This window comes from Rhamphochromis sp. 'chilingali' (genome assembly GCF_963969265.1).
Source record: "Rhamphochromis sp. 'chilingali' genome assembly, chromosome: 5".
NCBI classification, from domain to species: domain Eukaryota; kingdom Metazoa; phylum Chordata; class Actinopteri; order Cichliformes; family Cichlidae; genus Rhamphochromis; species Rhamphochromis sp. 'chilingali'.
Window position 1 is genome coordinate 6,716,997 of NC_137932.1, and position 21,766 is coordinate 6,738,762.

The 21,766-nt window shown below is 39.2% G+C and overlaps 1 protein-coding gene across 2 annotated transcripts; it reads right to left on the reverse strand.

Annotated features, from left to right (window-relative positions):
• Nucleotides 1-439: 439 nt before the first annotated feature.
• Nucleotides 440-19,625, reverse strand: ehd3 (EH-domain containing 3). 2 transcript variants are annotated; one of them, XM_080882260.1, is made up of 9 exons: nt 18,414-19,625; nt 12,896-13,072; nt 12,280-12,377; nt 9,627-9,674; nt 6,348-6,489; nt 6,104-6,203; nt 5,256-5,426; nt 3,729-3,893; nt 440-2,548 (listed from the first exon to the last, which is right to left on the reverse strand). In XM_080882260.1, the coding sequence occupies exons 1-9, from the start codon at nt 18,638-18,640 to the stop codon at nt 2,021-2,023; spliced, it is 1,656 nt and encodes a 551-aa protein (XP_080738386.1). In that variant the 5' UTR covers nt 18,641-19,625; the 3' UTR covers nt 440-2,020. The 2 variants fall into 2 exon arrangements, with proteins under 2 accessions (XP_080738386.1, XP_080738387.1); XM_080882261.1 differs by lacking the exon at nt 9,627-9,674 and having other exon boundaries at nt 18,414-19,624.
• Between the last annotated feature and the right edge of the window lie 2,141 nt (nt 19,626-21,766).

The window sequence follows — 21,766 nt, forward strand, 5'->3', positions numbered from 1 at the left end:
TCTGGCTTCCAGTGTTGCAGCTATAATTGCACTAAAATAATTTATAGCCATTTTTCCAAATCTTTTCCTCAGTTTCTTGGGTGGGCGGGTGCAAAATATATACTGCACATGATTTCCTTTTTGAAAACAGAGTCAACACTTAGATAGTTGTTACACATGAGTTTTATTACACTGTCGGCCTGTTTACATTGACAGAAAAGCAGTGAAGGACAGACTTAAGTACTGCATCACCAGCATAAAAACAGCCAAAATACCGTAACGCTAGTGTTTCCACTTAATGTGTTTACACAGGGTCTGAAAACAACTTGTGAATTTGACGAGAATCCACATCCAAGTCTTTTTTTTTCCCAGTCCAATCTTGCACACCTCCGAAACTTGAGCCGTAACAGGATAACGCCTGTGCGATTTCCCAACTCGAGTTAATGGAATGCAGTAAGTCTTCTTATGTGCATTTGATTCACAGTAAAGCACGAGGGTCAGAAAACGGCCATGAGCTGGAAACATTTCGATGAAGACATGCTTAAGATTTTTGTTGCCATGTGGGAATCCAGTTTTACTTATTTGAGTTGGGTTATCTAATGATACACCCAATAAAACCTCTGTTAACAAACATGAACATGGTCCTAACATGCTATATTTAAGGAGACACACTCACACACACACAGGTACTGGTGTGTCAATAGAGTGATGGATTGGAAACATGGCAAAGAAGAATTACATTTATTACATGTATACAATTTCAATGTGTGACATGGAAAGTTTCCAGCAAAAACACATAGAACAATGTTAAATGTGTCAATTAGTGTCATCACAATAAAAACAAACGGTGCTTTCAGACTATTACTTTTGGTTATACTACATTATTTAGGAAGGTGAAGAATAACTGATCAGTTTTCAGTTGATAACCCACTAACATACTCCACCCTCAGTAGTTTTAATAATGTTTCTCTTATGAATATATACTGTATATACTACAAATAATAACACTGATAACATGTGGTCAGATACCATTGTACATACATACAATAACCAGGATGTGTCCACACAGAACAATAGATGCGTGTCCATTCAAAATTCAAAGTCCGACCAAAGCGGTTATTCAGAGCATGCTGTCGCGCTAGTTTCCAAACAACACCCATAATATGGTCTGTTATTATAATCTCAGTATCAGCACGTGTTAATGAGAATCATACAGGTTCCTTCCTCCAAAGCAAAAGGTCGAGCAGCACGTCACATTTAATACGAAACGCAGGCCTGTTCCTCTTTAGGATGTCGTTTTCATTCTGTTGTCTGTATGTGCGCATTATCTCAAAGTACAAGGAATGTAAAATCTTCTGGTTTACATTTAAAAACACATAATTTAATTTGGATTTACTTCTTAGAGTAAACTGAATACTAATAATCATCATAATAATAAATCGGTTTGACCAAAGGTAAAGTTTTAACAGAAAAAGACTTTATTTTTGTCTTCACATTGTTGCAATATTTCTCCTTTTTCCAGTAGTTTAGTTGAACGTACATATATGTCTTTATATTCCAGTGTTTCTTCTTTTGCACATGTCTAACACCTGTCCTACTCCAACAAGTATTCTGCTTTAATTCTGTAAAGCTGAGAGCCATGGTTTGCATTCTTGAAACACTAATAAAAGCTATTTAATTTTATAAAATTAATCTTATCTGGTTTAATCCTAATGAAGAGGTAAACGCACTTTGTTTTTTATTTTTTTGTTACTCAAAGCTTGCAGCCAGTATGCTAACAGTCTCAGTCGCGTGAAGATACATTTGAATGCATTGGCAGCTTAAATTAGGAAATTAAGACTACAGATCAGACGATAACAGCAACAGAACAGGAAGAAGACTTGAAATGAGCTCTACTTGTGTTAAATTTTTTGTCTTTGTTCTTGTTGTTGCTACAGGATGACTCCTTTTCTATTAAAGAACATTTTCTCTGGGGAAGGGGGAGGGGGCTACCTATGGGTTCTAGGGCTGAGTAGGTCATTACGGGTAATCTGAATTACATTTATTCAGCTATTTTCCTCTTGGAAGGAGGCACCAGGTGTCCAGGCAGCTCTGATGGTAGTTCATGTCCCTCAAGTTTCACCTTTATCAGATGATTGGCTAAAGCAAACTCCTCATCGTCGAGCATGCCGTCCTTATCGATATCTGCCAGCTTCCAGATCTTGCCCAGCACTGTATTGGGCAGTTTTGACTTGACCATCTCCTTCTTGGCGTTGGCTCCGGTCACCTTCCCATTGACAGGAGATAACGTGTAGAAAATCTCGTCGTAAGCAGGTTTGTCGCGAGCGACGACCCACTCCGCTTCGTCGATGCCTTCGCCGGCTCCTTCGCCGTACCCGTGACCGAATGGGCCGTCCAACGTGCCGTCAAACGCGCCGCCCTTCACTACTGCGTTGGGCCGCTGGGTTTCCTCTTGTCGGACCAGGACCATTAAGCCGGCGATGTCATTGGCTAACATGTCATCGACCGCCTCCAAGAGTTTAGGTTTTAGAGGCTGGAATTTGTTGAGATCCTGAGCTTGGAGTTGGTCCTGGAAAAAACACAAGTTTGTCTCAAGTTAGGTTATAATTTATATATAAACTATACCCTCAGCACAGATAAAGATCATTTTAAAATACACATCTGTAAAGAATGCTGATGTAGTCAATCAAATGTTCCAGAAGTATTCTATAAAATTACTTAAGTCACTGAAGTAACAATAAAATATGCTTCAATAAAAGTTTCACTTTAGTAATATTTACAATTAGGTAAGCATTACACAGTTCAAGTAAACAGCCTGGTACTTATATCACTATAGCACTCAAAGTGCTTTCTACTACAAGCCTCACTCACACAGATTAAACTATACATTTTTGTTTTCTACACTTTTACTTCCTTACTTCCTCCTTCTTCTTTTCAAACATAAAATGGTCAACATTTTATGTTTTTTCCATGTGAATTTGATGGATTTCAATGATTTTGTGTTTATTTATTTTTAGTGCATTGATACTTGTTATTTATGTGTTCAAAACAAAGATTGGATTGACAAACTGATTGATTACATTCAAAAATACTCTGATGGATGTAATATCTTGCCCAAGGATACTTCAGGAGGAGCTGGTGATCAATCTACCGACATACTGCTTGATAGCTGCACAAGTGATGTACATGAGTTAAAGTACTCAGTTAGCACTCTACTTTCAATGGAACTCTGTTTCATCCCATTTGTAGCCACAAAATATCTTAAAGTACACAAAGGAAAATCGAGTATTGTTCCAAAGATCAAAAAAAGAAAATAGAGAAACACAAAATACAGAGTGGTATACAACGTTATGAGAAGCTTATTGAAATGTACAAAATGGCCCACAACATCAGAGGCTGACAGTTCTCTGTGCAGTAAGGATTAAGATCAATCTTATATGACAATAATAATAACAACAACAAGTTAATAAAGACCAATTATCAACATTTCCCTCATCAGTTAAAGTCTCTGCTGAGTGTGTTGTACTTCAGTGGTTAGCTCAGGAAACGGTAAAACTCTGTGACTCTCTGACTGTTACTACTCTCTCTATTTCACTTCCTTGTCTTGTTTTTTTAAAAATCTAACATCAGCTAAAATTGCAATTAACTAACGCTACTCGTGTAACTTAAAATCAGTGAAGCCCCTGCATTCATTCCAATCATGTCAAAACCTCATTTACTAAACCTTAATCCTTTGCTTCACTGCTTACCTGCATCTTTTTCAGATTCGGAAAATCTCCAGGTGATATCTGGTGTTCTCTTTCGATGCGTTTGTAGATATCTCCAAGGCTGGCGATGAGCTCTTTCTTCTTGTTCTCCTTCCCAAACACAGCGGGCATCTCTTTTTTAAGTGAGCTGATGATATAAGCGTGGACCTGCAGATTAAGAGAGTTATCGATGACTTCACATGGAAAGTATAAGCAACTGTGTTTGAATTCATTAAGCTTTTATTTGTTATTCTTGTTATAGGTGCTAATTGATGTTTATTAATTGATGAGCAGGTACTAGGAGACTAAATTCTTTATAAATTTCAGTTAAAATGATTCAAATGATTCCACTTCAAAATCGTGTCTGTTATAATATTCCACATTATGCTATAAAGCAACATCTAAGTATGCAGAAGTAAAGAGCTATATAAAAAAAAAGAAACTGTGGAAAAACTGAGCTTGGAGTAGGTAAAAACAGGATCAAGTGCAGCAAAGGTAGTTAATTGTTAACTTTTTATGAGTGGGGAAAAAAGTCACCTATTAAATGTCATGAGATTGACTTGTTCTTTTTGTTTGTTCTTCCAAGGGCCACAAGAGACACAAAGAAAAACTGATGCAAAAATGTGTGGAAGGAAAAGAAAAACATCTCTATCTGTGATATTTAACCAGACACACAACTGAAGCACTCTAATAAATCTATGAGCTCATACAAAGTAGATAATCAGATTACTTTAAAATAAAGATTATGTGTTTTATTGTCTCAGGTTCTCCTTGTAATGATTGAATTATATTTGAGCTTCTGACAAGTGGGTAAACTGTAACACAAGCCACTGTGACAACATTAAGCTTGAGGACACTTAATATTCCATAAACCAGATTAGTCATCCACTTTACTGTTACCTTTGTGGGCATTTCTTTTAATAATTAACAAATTCTAATTCACATTTGGAGTTCACTTTTCATTACAAAAAGGGTTTTCCTGGAAAAAGTGTTTAAACAATATTCAGCAGAAACTAAACGTGCAAAAAAAAAAAGAAAAGAAAATTTGTTCAGTCACTGCGGCGATACACGCATCTGGGTCTACCTCATGTCCTTGAAACTCATCACAAAACACACCAACACCCATCAGCTGTCTAACAGGAAAACTGTGCTCGACTCTCAGTGTGATAAACCTGTGCGTGTTTGACTGTGTGCACTTGTGCGTTTCCTCTGCTGTGTTTCCTCGAACTACAACAGGCAGCAGACTGTCGCCTACCTAACTTCCTGTCCATTGAGGAAATGGGAAACAATTCATTGTCATTTATCTAACTCTATTAGTTCTGCGAAACATCTCTTTCTGTCAAGGTTAACAGCTGAACAACACAGCTGAGCACAATAAATAGGAAGCACACAGATAAATCGGTGATACTGACAACTTAAACATGTCAGCATGGTGTAACAGCTCAGCACTAAATGTAGGAAATGTTGCGTAACATCTGCGTTATTTGACGTCAACTGTTTCGAACATCCTGTGTCGCAGGTGCTCCTCACCTTGGCTAGTCTTGCCCTCTTTATCAGATCATTGAGTTTTCTAAGTGCTGCATTTCTCGGTAAGGACTGGATGTCCTTAAATAAGTCCTGTTCCTCGGCCTCGAACAGCTTCCTGTTGTCAGGAATCAACAGCGGGTGGGACCAAAATGAACCGATATAGACGCGAATCACCTGTCAGTAAGGGAGACAGAACAAAAAATAAGTAAATAAAGTCAGAGGCAAACTGGACCATTCTTCACATAATATGCCATTAACAGTCCTTCAAATGGCCACCATTATGGATCATAGCTCCCCAGATATTATTTAAAAACATTAAATATAAAGTCTTTAAATACTCCTACAACCAGTTAACAATTCTGCAACCTGTGAGCCCACAGGCTAGTCTGCAAACTTTGTCTGTGGGAGCCAGCTTACGTGGATATCAGATGACAAATATCTGGTTCAAAGCTCCCAGTTGCATCTGATGGTCTTTATTTTAAGAATCCAGATCAATAAAAAATACATGTACAATTGCCAGTGGTTTTAAAAATTCAATTTTGGCTAACGCAGCCCCTCTTTTAGTCTCCGTATTGATCTGCACCAACTCAACTCAGACTAGAAAAGGAAGTCTATAATCTTGTACCTCAGCCACAGATTTCACACATTTATGTGCAGATATCTATGTGGTTGCAAATATTAACAATCAAGTGCCTAATTTCATTATTTCACTCTAAAATTATTATTTCTTCAAAGCAATCTTTAAAAAAAAAAAAATCATTACAATTCTGTGATTTTGACATAGGTGAAAGGATCAATTACAGGCTTAAAACCGTATGAACGCCATCACAGAAACCCCCAGTTTAGCGTACCTCAGGCGTGTTGACTATTTTCCCCAGTGACCACATCAGAGCACCATACACTCTCATCAGCTGCTGAGTCTCTATCTGGTCGGCCTTGTTAAGCACAACTCTGGAGAAAAAGACAGAAGAGAGCGGTGATGATTCTTATTACAAGCTACTCACATTAATATTGCATGGATGCCCAGGTACCAATGATATGGTATTTTAAAAAAGAAAGAAAATATTTGGTGTGAATTTAAGAATCCCACAGTACCTGATCTTGTCCTCATGGTTCTTTAGGGCCTTTATCACCTCTGAGAACTCATCAGAGATGTCCAGTTTATGAGCATCAAACAGTAAAATGATCCTGTCCACTCGCTCTGCAAACCACTCCAGGACAGCTGCAAAGTCATAGCCTAGAAGCGGGGAGGGGACATCAGAAGGATATCAGATAATTCGATGGGGCACTGAGTGAAGCAGATACCGTAATTGTCGGGCTATAAGCCGCTACTTTTCCCACAAGCTTTGAACCCTGCGGCTTTTAGTCAGGTGCGGCTTTTCTATGGATTGTCCATGATTTTTGTCATATCGTAAGACGATTTGTTTTGTTTGTTCCGCTGTTGTACGGCACTACGTTGCCTGGCGGAAGGGCATGTGATCAGACACACAGTATCGGGGTTCAAGAGTGGTGTGTTGGTCACGTGTCCATCCGCCAGACAACATAGTGCCGTACAAGTAGCGCGAAAAACAATGCGAAAAGCAAGTTATGCTCAACTCCAACGGTGGAATCTGACAGCGTGGAAAAGTGTGAAAACATCAATGATCACCAACGGATTTTGAAGGGCTGAATGCTGCATGATGGAGAGGAGGACACCGCCACGGCCCTTCTGAGGGTGTTCGACTCTGACACTGACAACGAGGATTTCTTTGGTTTTGAAAGTGACAACGAAGGAAAGAAGCTGAGAGTGGATGACGAAGCCATCCTGAGCCTGTTTGTATCCGACACTGGAGAAGAGGACTTTGGTGGTTTTAGTGGGCAGGAAGATGGTGGTGAATGACTGACTTTTCTTCTTGTTAAAGCCGTGTCGCTGCACCTGAGCCTAAAAGGTAGTCCGAATCTATTTTTCTGGTGTGCTGTAGGTTATTGTTATGTACTACATTTGTTACTCATTTATGAAGCACAGTACATGTTTCCTACTTGTAATTACCGCTACTTGTACATATACCTAAAAGGTTATGCAAATATGTACCCATAACTTGTTTTTCAAAATATTAATAAAAGGGGTGTGTCTCCAAACAGCCATCTCTTTCCTGACAATTCCCTTTGTGCATATTCTCTTACATATGATAAGTCAACATTGAAACACCTGCGGCCTTTAGTCAGGTGCGGCTAATGTATGTACAAAACAGGATTTTCCCCTGATTTTAGCTTGTGCGGCTAATATTCGGGTGCGCTTTGTAGTCCGGGAAATACGGTAATTGAACACACATATTTTTACCTCTCAATCCTTTACCCACATCCAGTACCCACATCAAAACCACTTTAGTTATTGGTTATACTGGTAGTCAACACAACTGAAGTTACAGACTGAGAACATGCATGCAACTTTAGAGGTAAAAGTCAGCAGAACAAGTTATGATAGGAACATCATTATGGCCTAAAAATACTCCCAAGACAAATCCAATGGCTGCAGGTCAAAGAGGAGGCATTAAAACTTATGCCCATATTGTAGCATGTTGAGAGAAAAGAATGTCTGTTTCCTGATGAAAACAGTGCTGCCAATGTTCAAACAAGGTGGCTTTTTAAAGTTGAACAATAGGGGGAGAGCCCTCAAACTACAGACTGTTACTTCCATCTGTCATAAGATTGATAATGAATAGTTTACACTAAACAAGTGCATTGTACTCGTGGGATTCTGCAAGAAAGCTATGAATAATGCTTCCTCTGTAAAACATGTAAACATGAATTAATGAATGAGTCCAACAGCAGGTGTACGCCACTGACTTCTTTGACTTTCTACCTCAGTCAAGGACGAAACGCTAGCTTACCTGAAGGAATTCCACAGGATATGAGAGGGAAACAAAGAACAAAGGGTAGATCGAAGGATTAGTAAGCTCTAGTGTTCAAACAACACTGAAGGACACACAACAGACGCAGAGTCAGTCCAGCGCTGCAGTATTTAATTATGAGCGATAACACCCAGGAGAAATCCTACGAGTAAGCAATAGTTTTAGGTTAATTCAGGGATTATCAGATGGATTTTCTTTGTAAAGCTATGCACGTAAAATATGCCTTTACATATTTAAACCTACATTCAGAGGCTGTTTGCTCTGAACATAGCAACATTTGATCTTCTGTACATAGCTGTGATAAGAAGCCCCCATTTCACATACTTGCTGCCCAGTAGTGGAACAGTTTACACTCCACGGTGGCTCTGAGTGTTTAACAAAACGTCCAAATATCTGAGTTCTTGTGTTAATGTTTACATGATGCTTCAATTGTTAACAAAAATGGGTATTTTAAGGAATAAATTAATCTCACTTGGCTAAAATGCATTCCCCAGTAGGACGTGAGAAAAAATTTAGCAGCAGCAAGTATGTAAAGCATTTGTTTCGGACTGCATCTGTATGAACAGAGCCGAGACGAGAAAGAGGTGTTAAAAGAGATATGGATACCTTGATATTTTTAAATTCTACTGGAATATTCTTCACCCAGTGCACTTCTCACGTGTTATGGGATTAAAGCAACACTTCAATTTTAAGCTGTGAAGGGGACGGTGCTCCTAAGCGAAAAGTCAAAGTGAAATAACCTGCCTACAGTGGAGGTAAGATGCTCATGAGGTCTGACAGTGATGCTAGTGTTATGCTCCTGGACTATTAAAATGTGGAGACCAAAAGTGCCCAGGAGATTATCAAAATTACAGGAATTCATAAGAAGGACACAGACTGTACATAAAGGATGGGTGTAGCCAGTGTGGCTTGAGCCCTGGCTATTGTCATAGGGCAGCAGTAATGTTTTTATTTGTTTCCATACGTGTGTGTGTGTGTGTGTGTGTGTGTGTGTGTGTGTGTGTGTGTGTGTGTCAAATCATAAAAAGCCCAGTTTTGAAGCTTCACACGTTAGCTGTGGATTTGAGAAACCCATCACCACTTTTACTGTCTGACCCGAATTTAAACAAATAAAAATCATCATATAAAATATGTCTGTGTAGGTTCTCAGTCATCCAGGTCATGGTAGTGTAAGTCGCCCCCTGCTGACCATTACAGAGAAAGCAGATTCAACTCGACATTTTCTTTATTTTCAGACCTGCTGGCTATGTCTATCTTTTATATACAGTTTATGAGTGGCCAAAATAATTGCCATTATAATTTATAAGTCAGCTAACTGCACAGATAATATTAATAATAATTTTATGAAACAAGGTGAACTTTTCCCAAAGCCACGTGACAAGGCTGGTGAAGAATATGTAAAAGCCCACAAATTCTTCAGAGTCAAGGTATCATTTGAAGCCTTCTGCAGCTGGTTGTTGCCAAGATTTATTATCTACAATACCTCCATAAAGACATCTGCGCAGGCTGCTATAGCCTGACAACTCCTCCTCTGGAGACAGACACGCACACACAGTTGAGCACACACAAACACAAACACTCTTAAAAACACTGAAACAGAGTAAAAGAAAAGTGACTAAGAGAAAGAATGTGACACAGAACATGTAAATGAAACATGATGATGATGATGATGATGATGATGATGATGGGGAACTAAATGAAAAGTTAATGAACACACAATAACAAAAAAATTGCACACAGAGTCCCCAGAGAAAACACAGCTGTGCTCACTCAGCAGAGGTTAAGTTTAACTTGTATTTGTTCTTTTGTGTTGGCCACAGAGTATCCGTGTTTCACCTCACTGTGCTGTTTATTTGGTTTAACACCACGTTTTTTGGACACTTGGGCCAAAAAGGAAAAACAAGGTGAAACAGAGCTGGTGCTTGTCTGGTTCCTTTTAACAACTTCCAAACATAAATTTCATATTTGGTTAATGTTGATGAAACACTGATTTACTTCATTTCTTAACAGTAAAGCTGGAGACAACAAAAACCCTCATGACAAGCATTAAAGTTATGAATAATATCCATGCAGACCCAACCTTGGTATGAAGTAATGTCCTGAACTGCGTGACCAGAACTTTTTCGCTTTTAATCAAAAGCTGAATAAGCCTCCTGATACGTCATCTTATAACAGGACTCCAAATGTCACAGTACTGGTCGTGCACAAGAACACAATAAATACTCTCTGGAGCGGGAACGTAGAAAATTATTATATTAAAACACCATTACTACTTTTATTTTTCAAGTATTCATATAATCAGTGATTTGCTATGGTGACAGACAATACTGGATATGCCAAAAGTCAATTAGTTCAGGCTTTACTTGGGATAGCAAACCAAAACAGTGCCTGGGGGAGAAACAGGAAAATAGACAAAAGATGGAAGAAAAGAAAGCATTCGCCTTTGAAAGAAACTCAGAGAGGTGAGTGCAGGACAGAATAAATTAAGACTTACTTTAACAAAAGAACTGGAATGGTTAATGTTAGCGGTTGGTATAGCGATGCCACCATTTAGCTTTGGGAATGCCAGCCATGCCAGACACACATCCTCCTGTGAGACAGCTCGGGAACATTCTTGAAAACTTTCCACGCAAAGTTTCTCTTCACATCATCAGCTTTTTGCATTTTAGCACACATCATAATGGAGATCTGACAACTACCAGTTCGCTCTTTGTTGTAAGGGCAACATTATGGGCGTGAACGAGGTGGTAATTTGGGGCGTTTAATGTTTTCTTTGAACTGTTCCTTTTTCCACAGTGGAATGAATGTGCAGTATATATGTCTAATGACTTTAAAAAACAAGAACTGAGCACAAAGGTTTGTATTTATTTTGGATTTTCTCTCATTTATGGACTACACTGTTACAGCAGCGCTTGAATCCAGGGCTATAGTGCACTGTGATTCCTCCGTTATCTCTTCCTATGCTTCATCCTTCGTGGCGCAATCCTGATAACAGCTGGAGGACAGCTGTTGAAACCCCGTATTCATCTTCACATATTTTTGTTTTCTGTTTATGTTTTTCTTTCCACTCACACACATACACACACAAACGCCAGTGTTGTACTGACCGGCGCATCTTTTCATCGCGAGGTTAGCAGACACAAGTCGCGGAAGCGAACACACTCTGAGATGGTAATCACACACTTCTGACATGTCACAATTTTGTTCCGTCTATCTTTGGTGGGACAGTTATGAAGCTTTCAATATTGCAAGTATGAAATGTAAGACCATGGTTTTAAAGCCATGAATATGTACTGAAGTCTTTAACACTCGTCGTCCTTTATCAGGAATAACTCAAAATTACACACACCTGCTTTACTGTATATGATATTAGATTAGAACAATAGTGTCTTTGTCTAGATTTGACACAGAGGTCAGACGGTTGGGGTTTTGTTTATGTCAATCTTCCCAGAGAAAAGGTATCAAAGCACATTGTACTCTCACCACTGCAAGACTCATACAGTGGTACCTTAAATAGTTTTACACTTCTTTGGCTGCATGCCCTTCCTACTTAGCAAACAGTTCAAGATTGAAATTCCCAATCTAGCATGTCTTGTACAATACCTACAGATGATAAATATTCATAAGCATCCTCAAAATCCAATCAAATGTTTAAAAAGTTTAACCTAAAATGTATTTTATGGCATACTGTGCAACCATTTGGTTACCCACGAGTCCTCTTAAATCTGCACCTTTTTGTTTACACTATATTAAAGTTGATCCAAATGAACCTCATATAATTTTGTTTTTCTCTTTTTCATTTCCATGCGAGACTTAAGAAAACCACAAAGTTAAAAAGTGTTAAAATTCAGGCAGTGTGCACTTATGTGTGCATGTTGGAGAACAAATTCAAAGCTCATCTTTTTGTAACAGCTTCCTGTTCTTTGAAATGAATGAAGCATAATCCTCCTGATAGCAAAAGCTAAAACAAACACACGGGTCCAAAGGAAATGCTGACATTGTAGTTCAGAGTTCAGTGGGACTGGGGGGGGCTGCAGCTCAATGGATGCAGAGGATAAACACACATGCGCGCGCACATACACACACACACACCATAAACAGAAGAGAATAGAAGTTTGAGCAAATGTGTTTCTTACCTCGACTGATTCTCTGCTTTTCTCCAGACAAAATCCCTGGCGTGTCGATCACGCTGATGCTTTCCAGTACAGGGTTAGGAAGCTGAGCACACACAAACCTACACACACACACACAAAACAGACATGAGATAGAGAGAAAGTTCCAGGACACAAGTTTAAAATCATCCATCAGCATGGCCCTATCTCAGTTACCCTCTCTCCTCCGTCTGTGCTGCTCTCCCTAGTTTTATCCAGCTGAATAAATATGAACAGGTAAGTGGTCGTCTTCAATGCGAACCCTCTAAATCCCCACTGACAGACATCATTTTTTCCTGTCTCCTTTCAACATTGCTTGATCCTCACACTGAGGACACTACCATAAGAGCTTCTGCCAGTGTACTTTTAAGCAGAAGGATGGCTCTACAGAGACTGCTGGCTGTCTCTCACACAGCCATTAACAAAGAAAACCCTGACCAGTGAGCGGGGGGAAATTCAATCACAAAGGAATGTAGAGCTGCGGTGTGGATTCTCACTTGTGCTCCCTCGGTCTTTCCCTCTGTGCTTGAATACTTAACTCACTGTACACACCAATAAAGACCATCATCTGAAAGTGTGAGTGTGGCCATCAATCATCTACCTGTTGAGAAATGCATTTCCAAATGCATTCAGCTTTCTGAAGGGCTTCTTGGGGTCAACCACCAAAGCATTGCCGGGGATGACTCCTTCTGTGTCGCCGTGCATCACTGCGATGAAGGAATCTGTGGTGGGTTCGGGGCCAATCCGCATGCCAGGAAAATCCTGCTCCAACAGGTAGCTGCGGGTGAGATGACAGGAAATAGCAGTTAGCAAAACAAGATGAGAGAGGAGATGTTTTCAATCACCGTGTAAGAATAAGTCAACTGTGCAAAAAGGCTTTCTAAGTATGCTGAAATAATTCCTCGAAGATGAACAAAGAACAATAGTGAAAAAGGATCAACAAGATATTACAAGATTATGATCAGCATTATAAAGTATTATAAAAAGGTTATATATACATTTGTATTAGAATGTTTGATCCAGCATCAATCTTTAGATAAAACCTAAAATACATATTGCATCTGTAGCCTCTAATTTCAAAGTTCTGCTTCATTTTGTATGATTTTTTTTTTATTCTGACTCTGCTGATAAATGAAGTTGGTCAGGATGGTAAGACGCAATTGAGAAAAAAAAACAGAAAACATGTCTGCCTTGAATTAGACGCTGCTGGAACCAAGATTGGGGGAATTTTAGATGATCACAGACTGGATGGCTGCCACTGACCAGATCCAAAACAAGCAAAATTTAGTTTACTGGTAAACACATGGACCAATAAAGGGCTTTTGGAAAAGAGTGTTCTGATTAGGTGAGGTAAGTATGGAGGAATTCTGTCAATAAAGTGGATTTAAATGCAAACAAATATTAAAGTTTCTGTTACTTCCAAGCACAGATTTCTGCATCTTTTCAGTTTTTTTCCCCCTCACTGGTTTTAAGCGACCACAAAGCAAAAAGAGGTGTGCCTGACTGTCAGTCTTGTTACCATACGATCATGGCTTAACCGCAGACACATAGTCCAAAAACAAGGCAAACTCGGGTTTTGAGGCTTTTCAAAGAGTTATCAAAAAAATTATAAAGGAACACTTTTTAATTAGAGCAGAGCATCAAGTCAGTTAAACTTCTAGGATTTTGATATGCTTGCAGAGAGGGTTGCTAATCTGTTTCAGCTGCTTTGATGCACTAAAGAGGGGAATCAATAAGAAAACCTCCGAAACAGGAATTGTTTTCAGATGAAGGCCACTGACATTTTTCCAGAACCATAGAAAGTCCTTAACCCATCAGCAGGAATGTTATCTGCTCCTTTGTGGAAGCAACGTGATGCACACTGATGTAAATGCCTCTTACAAAACAGCCAGCAACAGACTTCATGAGGGCTCTGTGCTCACTGCCCAGCATGATGCCATAGAATATCAGAATTGGCAGGTCGACCACTGGTGCCCTGTGCTTTTTCAGAGATGAGAACAGTTTCACATTAACCACATGTGAAAGACATGAAACGGTCTGGAGAGGCCATGGAGAATGGTAAATGGACTATATAGCGCTTTTCCACTCTTCTGAGCACTCAAAGCGCTTTACACAACTTGTGCATTCACCCATTCACACCCATTCGCACAAGCACAACTGACATTCACACACATTCATACTCCGATGAATGCATCGGAGAGCAATTTCGGGTTAGTATCTTGCCCAAGGATATTTGGCATGCAGACTAGGGGAAGCCAGGAATCGAACCACCAACCTTCCGATCAGTAGATGACCTGCTCTACCACCTGAGCTACAGCCACCCAATATGTCATACTGCCTTTAATATTATTGAGCATGGCTGGTTTGGTGGAAGGTCAGAGATGGTCTGGTGAAGCATATCCACAAAGGGACACACACACCTCCACAGCCTAGGCAACAGCACCCTGACTGCCATTAGGTATCGGGATGAAATCCTTGGGCCTTCTGTGAGACTCTACACTGACGCAGTGGGACCTGGATTCCTTGTGGTGCACTACAATGTCCAGCCTCATGTGCAAAGAGTATGCAGGCAGTTCCTGGAGGATGAAGGAATTGATACCACTTACTGACCCCCATGCTCACCTGACCTAAATGGGACCTTATGTTTCAGCCCAGCACTGCCAAGTACCACCTCAAACTGCCCAGGAGCTGAGTGATCCCCTGCTCCAGATCTAACAGGAGATCCCCCCAGGACACCAGCCATCAACTCATCAAGAGCATACATTGTCAGGCATACATATAAGCACTTGGGGGCCAAGCAAACTACTGAGTGCCATTTTAAGTTGCTGCAATTACATTTTGGCAAAATGAATGAGACTGACAAATCATTTTTACACTTTATCAGGATGTCTATGAATTCAGACATCCATAAGATGATCGTTGTTTTGTTTTTAAACACATTACCCAGTCTATATCATTATAGAAATCCAGCATGATTTCCCCCCCATTGAGATCTGATCTCTTTTCAAAGAGTTCCCTTTTTTCCATGTTTTTGAACAGTATATTCTCACACTGTTTAGATTAGTGGTACTGCAGTTAGAGGGCGTATATTTCTCAAAAGTGTCAACCGATTCCATTAAAAATTTAAGCCAAGCTTTCAATTTCAATCTGAATCTCTACTCCAGCGCTATTATTTTTTAGAACTGGTTCACTGGAAATGAAAAGAAGAAAGTGGACAAAACCAGAAATTAACATTGAATCAATCTTCTGCTGCACAATCAGCCACTCTTTTTAACCACTGAATATAGTGTTATTGACATTCCCATGATCTAATTCTTGCCAGTTAGTAAGAATTTGGTTAAGAGCTTCCTCTTTGTGGAGGTCAAACAGTTAATATACAGCCTTGCCACAGGCTTGTTTAATCAATGATTATCACAGACTGCTGAAGTGAAAACGGCTTGGGAACAGGAACATTAAATTTGATGCATGGAGTGGTGTGCACAAATGTGTTCTGCTGCAAAAAAGTATCACAACTAACTCACAGCACAACTAAACTGGCCTTGTTGGCATTGCAGCTGACTTCCATATGATATGTTTCAGATGTGAAAGGTTAAATCCTCAGCTGTGGATTCAGTGACAACACACATGTTTCAAATGAAGGCTGGTGTGTTTCTGTTGAGTTTCACACTCCCAAAAATGCAATGTGAGACCACAAAAGGAGATTTAGGCAAAGAGATTTATAGCTATAAGGGTGTGGGATGCGTGCACATTTTAACTGCTTCAAGGTGTAAGGATGGTGCCCTGATATCCACAGACATACATCCACCTTGTCAGAGCTTGTCAAAGGAGCTAGTAGTGCCTGGTGGAGCCATCTCTGTGCACACATGTCTGTACAGTGAGCTCTTCTGTCTATAAAGAGGTTGTGTAATGCATGTGCACAACTACATACATATGCACTAGTATATGTGTCGTATCACACATATAATCCATGTATGTGCACTCCAGATATATACATCTGCTCCCATCATATCAGTTTTCATTTAACCTCAATGATGCATCTCTTGAGTTTTAAGGATCAAAGTATATTGAAATTTACCTGTGAATGAACAGATTTAGGCACATGAGGAGGGCCCAGATTTACAGTTTATTATATTCTATATTGAAGGAAATTGTATATCCTGGCATTGGCTTGCTCTATGAAAAGTCCCCTAACAGAAAATGTGAGACCTAGAAGGAAAAATCAATAAATTCAGCCCCAAACGGAGGGAAAGTTGAGACTGCTTAACTCTGAATAACTTCAAAGGCAGTCAGACTGTATTACCCTCCATCAGCTTCTCCTGTCTTTAATCCATTTCCTGTCTCTGTCAGGCAGATATCCTTCTATGACTTTTCTAATTCATGCCGAGACAAATATTATTTTAGTAAACATATTCACTGTAACGTCTCGTTTAAATCCACTGGCTATACAAGTCTGAAAATAAACTTCTAGCAAAGTAGGGAATAACACTGCTGGTAGTTTGTAGCTTGGCAGACCATGCAAGCACATCAAACCCCGAGGGAGACCATGGGGCATGAAATGAAAGAGAAGCAGCAGCTCCATCCAAGTGTTACTCAGCAGTTTGTACATTCTGCATCCTACTGCTACAATGTCAGTGGCGTGGGGGTCAGGCTGCTGACTGGGATGGTGTCGTGAGTGGTGACAGAGGAAGGAGAAAGGAGAGCAGGAATCAGACACAGAGGAGGAAGAAGAGAGAGAAGGCAGAGATTGGAGCAGAGATGGTCCCATCTTACAGAAGGAAGTCACTAACAGCATCCACTCTCAGGCTTTCAAAGGCTTAATTGCCTACTACTCTCCACAAGTGTGTGTGTACGCACAATTGTGTGTCTATGTCAAAGGGGTGAGATGTTAGCAGTAGGACTGCAGCTCAAAAGAGGCTCGACACCCAGCTGCTAACACTTCTCACCGTCACACACTAATTTCACTGATACTCCAGGTCATGTGCTCTGACAGAACAGCAACACATCATTATGAGGTGAAGCACAAAAGGAATGATCCAGTTCAGTAATACCAGTCAAATAGCAACATATGTGCTGGTTGCACTGACTAGGAAATTCTGGGCTGATACCGATGTTTAAACAACAATTTGGTCAATTGTTTCTCAGTTTTGTTTTTTGTGTTTGTTTCTCCACTTTGGTTCCAGGGAATCAAAGAATTCCTGATTTTTAAAGACTTTTATCTCTTTAAACATTAAACCAGCATAAAACTGATGGGAGAAACAGGTTAAAAACTGAGCCAATACCAATACATGGTTGATAAATCGGTGTATCAATCTCCCTATGTGTAGTTGCAACAACAACAATGTCAAAACCATATTAGGACACTGTGTGTTACATAATATAATAACACAAAATGTCTAGTAAGACATGAAAATGTGGTCAATTAGAGAGTTAAAAAGGTTTAATAAAAGGAAAAAAAAAACACTCAAAGCACATGTTTGTATACTTTTTTTCTCCATGCTGTAAAAAGCAGAAGTTAGGAGCGAGTCAAGACTTCCTGCACCTCAGGGCAAAACAGCTCTGCATGAGTCCTAACAGTGGGTTCCTACAAGGAAGCCTCGCTGCCCACCTCTATCAGTTCACAAACTATATCAGCAACAAATAGCTGCTTATTGTTATTCCACAATAATTAAAATCAGTAATAAACAATTTACCCCTACATTTCCTGAACTTTGCCTCAAGTGAACACATTTATTTGACCAATACTCATGAAGTAATGCTCATCTTTCAGTCTGACTTCATCAGGGAGAGCTCCAGAACAATGCAGTAATGCCTCCAAATGCAACAAGTCTGCCTGTGTAGGAGTCATGCCAAATAAACCCTTTATGAATCCAATAAAGCTTGAGGAGGTGTGCCTCCTCACAATGTTTTGTTCTCATTGTTCTGTGTTTTTTTTTTTGGTTGCTTTGTGTGCATAATTATGACCACCTCTTCCTCACGCTTGCTGTCAAACTGCTGGAAAAGTCAGCTTGGGTGTGTCATGCTCTCCCTCTCTCTATCATTCCTTCTTTTTTGGTAGCCTCTCCCTCATTTGTTTGTGCTTGTTTCTAAGGTTTTCTTTGCATGTGTGTGAGCAAACATACCGTATGAAGCTGGTCTTGCCAGTAGAATACTGTCCCACCAGTAAGACCATGGGCTTGTTGTCAAAGTCAGCATCCTCCAGTGCCGGAGAGTGGAACTCATGAAACTTGTAGCTCTCCTCCAGTGGTAGGAGCTTGGTTTTATAGAGTTTCTTCAATCCTTCACTGACTGTCTGAAAGACTTCCGGCTCCTTCTTCCTCCTATCATCGGTTCCAAGCCAGCTGAACATCGCTGCTGGTTACTTATAATTAGACTTAGTTATGCTCCAGATAGGTAATGATAATCAAAAATGCTAATTATTGATCAGCTAGAAATCTATGCCAGCTTACTCTGTTTGTCACTGACCTGAAAGGCTACTAAATGTGTCCTCAATGTAGCTTAAAGTGAAATATTCCAAAACTATTAAATGATCTATAACGAAAAAAAGATCTAAGTTATCAAAACCAAATTTACACTAAAGAAAATGTTTTAATAAGACCTGCATAAATATAGAGATATTTTGTTTGTCCTGAAAATGTATTTTAACACACACAATACAGGACTATTAGTGTCCAATGGTTAACGTTAGTCGCTATCCTACTGCACTAAATGGGTGGTGACACTTTTTTTGATGATATTTTAAGTCAATTTTTATTATTTATGGGCGTTACACTGTGGTGATATGTACAACGTAAAAACAAACAAAACACAAACAATCCTAAAAACAAATCGCTCCGTAAATCAATCAGAATTTAAACCTGATCGTTCAGGTTCATCATCTCAAGTCCATCGGTCCTCCCAGTCCAGTCCAGGCCACCTCTGCTGCAGAGCCTGTTTATGTTTACCCCCAGTCTACCTCAGTAAACAAACGCTGCCGAGAAAAGCCTAAATCATTCTGCTCTGACTCAACATCACATTACCGCTATTCAATTTCGTCCGAGGGCTAGCAAAGGAATCCCAAAAACGATGCACCGACAGGCTGTCAGGAGAGCAAGCCCCGTTATTGTTCCGCCGCTCCCGCTCTTCTGCTCAAAAACAAAAAGGAAAAAACAACACAACAACCAGAGCAAACAATCTTCAGGGACAAAGATTTTTTTTTTGTCGTTTTCGAGTTAGAAATAAGAGCAGACTGTCTTGCTAGCACTACCGGTTATTTTCTATAACAGCACGAGCTGAAAGTAGCAGCAGCTGATGTCCTGCAGTTCCATTTAAATGCCGAGTCGGAGGAAACCCGAGCCCGCCGGAAGTGCCCAACGGCTGGCAGCCCGACCAACCGTGGACCCGCCCAGTGATGAGAGAGCTGGAGAAGCCGGCCCGGACGACGCCATGTTGGATGAGACGAGACAGGGGAGCTACAGTTCAAACACATCGCGCCACCTAAAGGTTAATAAAATAACTTGAAATATTTGAACCTTTTCTTTCTTTCTTTCTTTCTTTCTTTCTTTCTTTCTTTCTTTCTTTCTTTCTTTCTTTCTTTCTTTCAATTATTGTACCAGAGTAACTTGTATCAGAGTAATTATAGTTTTGTATTTTCTAATTAGTTTATTGTTAATATTATTTTGACATTTTGTTGTTAATTTAATTTAATTCAATTTCCGATAGTTTCCACATTGGATTTCCCAGTTTCAGTTTAAGTTCCATTGTTTGAAAATGTTTCGTTTTAGTTATTTTATTCAGTGTAAGCTTAAGTTTGTTTTAGTTATTATTGCATGGAGGACATGTCAGAGGCAAGATATAGGAAAATCAGTATGCCAGTAAGGACACAAACTCTTGGAGGCATCCAAAGTCGAGGATATTTCCTCTATATTTTTATTTTATTTTATTTGGGTTTCTAAATTCACGAAAAGAAAACCTGTAGTTTTTTATGTGTGTGTTTGGGGAGGGTCAACTTTTTTCCACATGTAGTTTTAGTGTTTAGTTCAATTTTAGTTAACTACAATAACCTTGACTCATACACTTACAAATATTTTAAATTCTCTGCTTTGTATTTAACCTGAATACATTCAAATACGTTCTTTTATTCTTCCAATCCAGAATCAGACATTTAATCACGGCCCATTCTTAAAGTAATTAAACGTGTAAAAAATGAACTTTCACAGCCTATAAATTAGGCACAGAAGAAGAATTGACACGATAAAGGTTTTCAAATCATGGCGAGTAGCAAAGGTAAAGCGAATATTTCAACATTTTATTAACATGTGGGGACATACCTGACTGGTAAATGAAAGGTAGACAAAAGTATCAGCTGAGATGAGGATATTTGATATCCCAAAGCAAAACTGGAAGTTTGGATCTTGAATGATAGCGTCTGTATGCATTATATAATATTTAAGAAAGACCTTTTACCCGCTTGTGTGGTTTAAAATAATCTATATAATTAAAATATAGTAATAATTACAGTATTATTAAAGTAAAACATCATTTATCTGTCTCACAAGGGTCCTCTAAATAAGTACTTATCCCAGTTTTGTTTTCAACCTTATGTCATCTACAGTTTAACCAGCAGATGTCGCTATTGTCTCTACTTTCACTTCGGAGAGGCGCTAAGCATGTATTAGGAATAGAAACAAAAGTAAAACAAAAGTATTTGATGTCGTGTCAAAAAAAATGCGATATTCATAAGTTGTTGTTGTTGTTGTTGTTGTTGTTGTTGTTGTTGTTGTTGTTGTTATTTTATATATAGGTTTAGAACGGGCCTGGGAGTTTGAGGGTCCTGCGCAGTATCTTTACATTTCGAATGCGCTCTTCTGGACAGAGAGATCTTGGATGTCAGAGATATTGGATGTTGTGGGATCCAATTAAGCTACTCGTCCAGTTCCCTTGCCTTGCCACTTGTCTTCACCGTCTTCTGTTCCTTCTTCCTGATGTTCCTATCACTTATACAGGAACAACAACAAAGTGCACAAGCGAATGAAAGAACTTAATTTTGTTTCACCAACTTTTCAAATCAGGACATAGAATGATAAATGTTTTAAATGATCAGGGGCGGTAAGTGTAAAGACAATGCACTAGGTACAATCGCCACTTGCTTACTTTATCCTTTACTCTTTTAACAATAATCTTTTTATCTTCTTCAAAGCTACATATTTTGAACATTCATCACATATTGTGACACCTGGAACAAAATTCAAGTTATAAGCATCTTAAATCTAAACCACATTACCATAAAAAAATGTGACTTCAGGGTAAACTTGTAATTACATAAGTTCAGTCTAACTTTGAGTTATTGTTCCTTAGTATTCTTGTCATTTTCCATCAATTGAATATTTCTTTTCTTTCTTCAATAAAGCACACACAGGTGTCAGCAAAACCTAAACACTGAGATACACAATAAGCCAGGTTGTATTTATGTCTTTTGTGAAGTATACAGAGCTTA

Coding starts and splice junctions, on each gene's coding strand:
- ehd3 (XM_080882260.1), bottom strand. CDS start 18,640: ATGTTCAGCTGGCTTGGAACCGATGATAGGAGGAAGAAGGAGCCGGAA. Junction 6,490..9,626: donor GCGCAGATGTCTTTATGGAG/GTATTGTAGATA, acceptor CCCCGCTTCTAG/GCTATGACTTTGCAGCTGTC. Junction 5,427..6,103: donor AAATAGTCAACACGCCTGAG/GTACGCTAAACT, acceptor CCTTACTGACAG/GTGATTCGCGTCTATATCGG.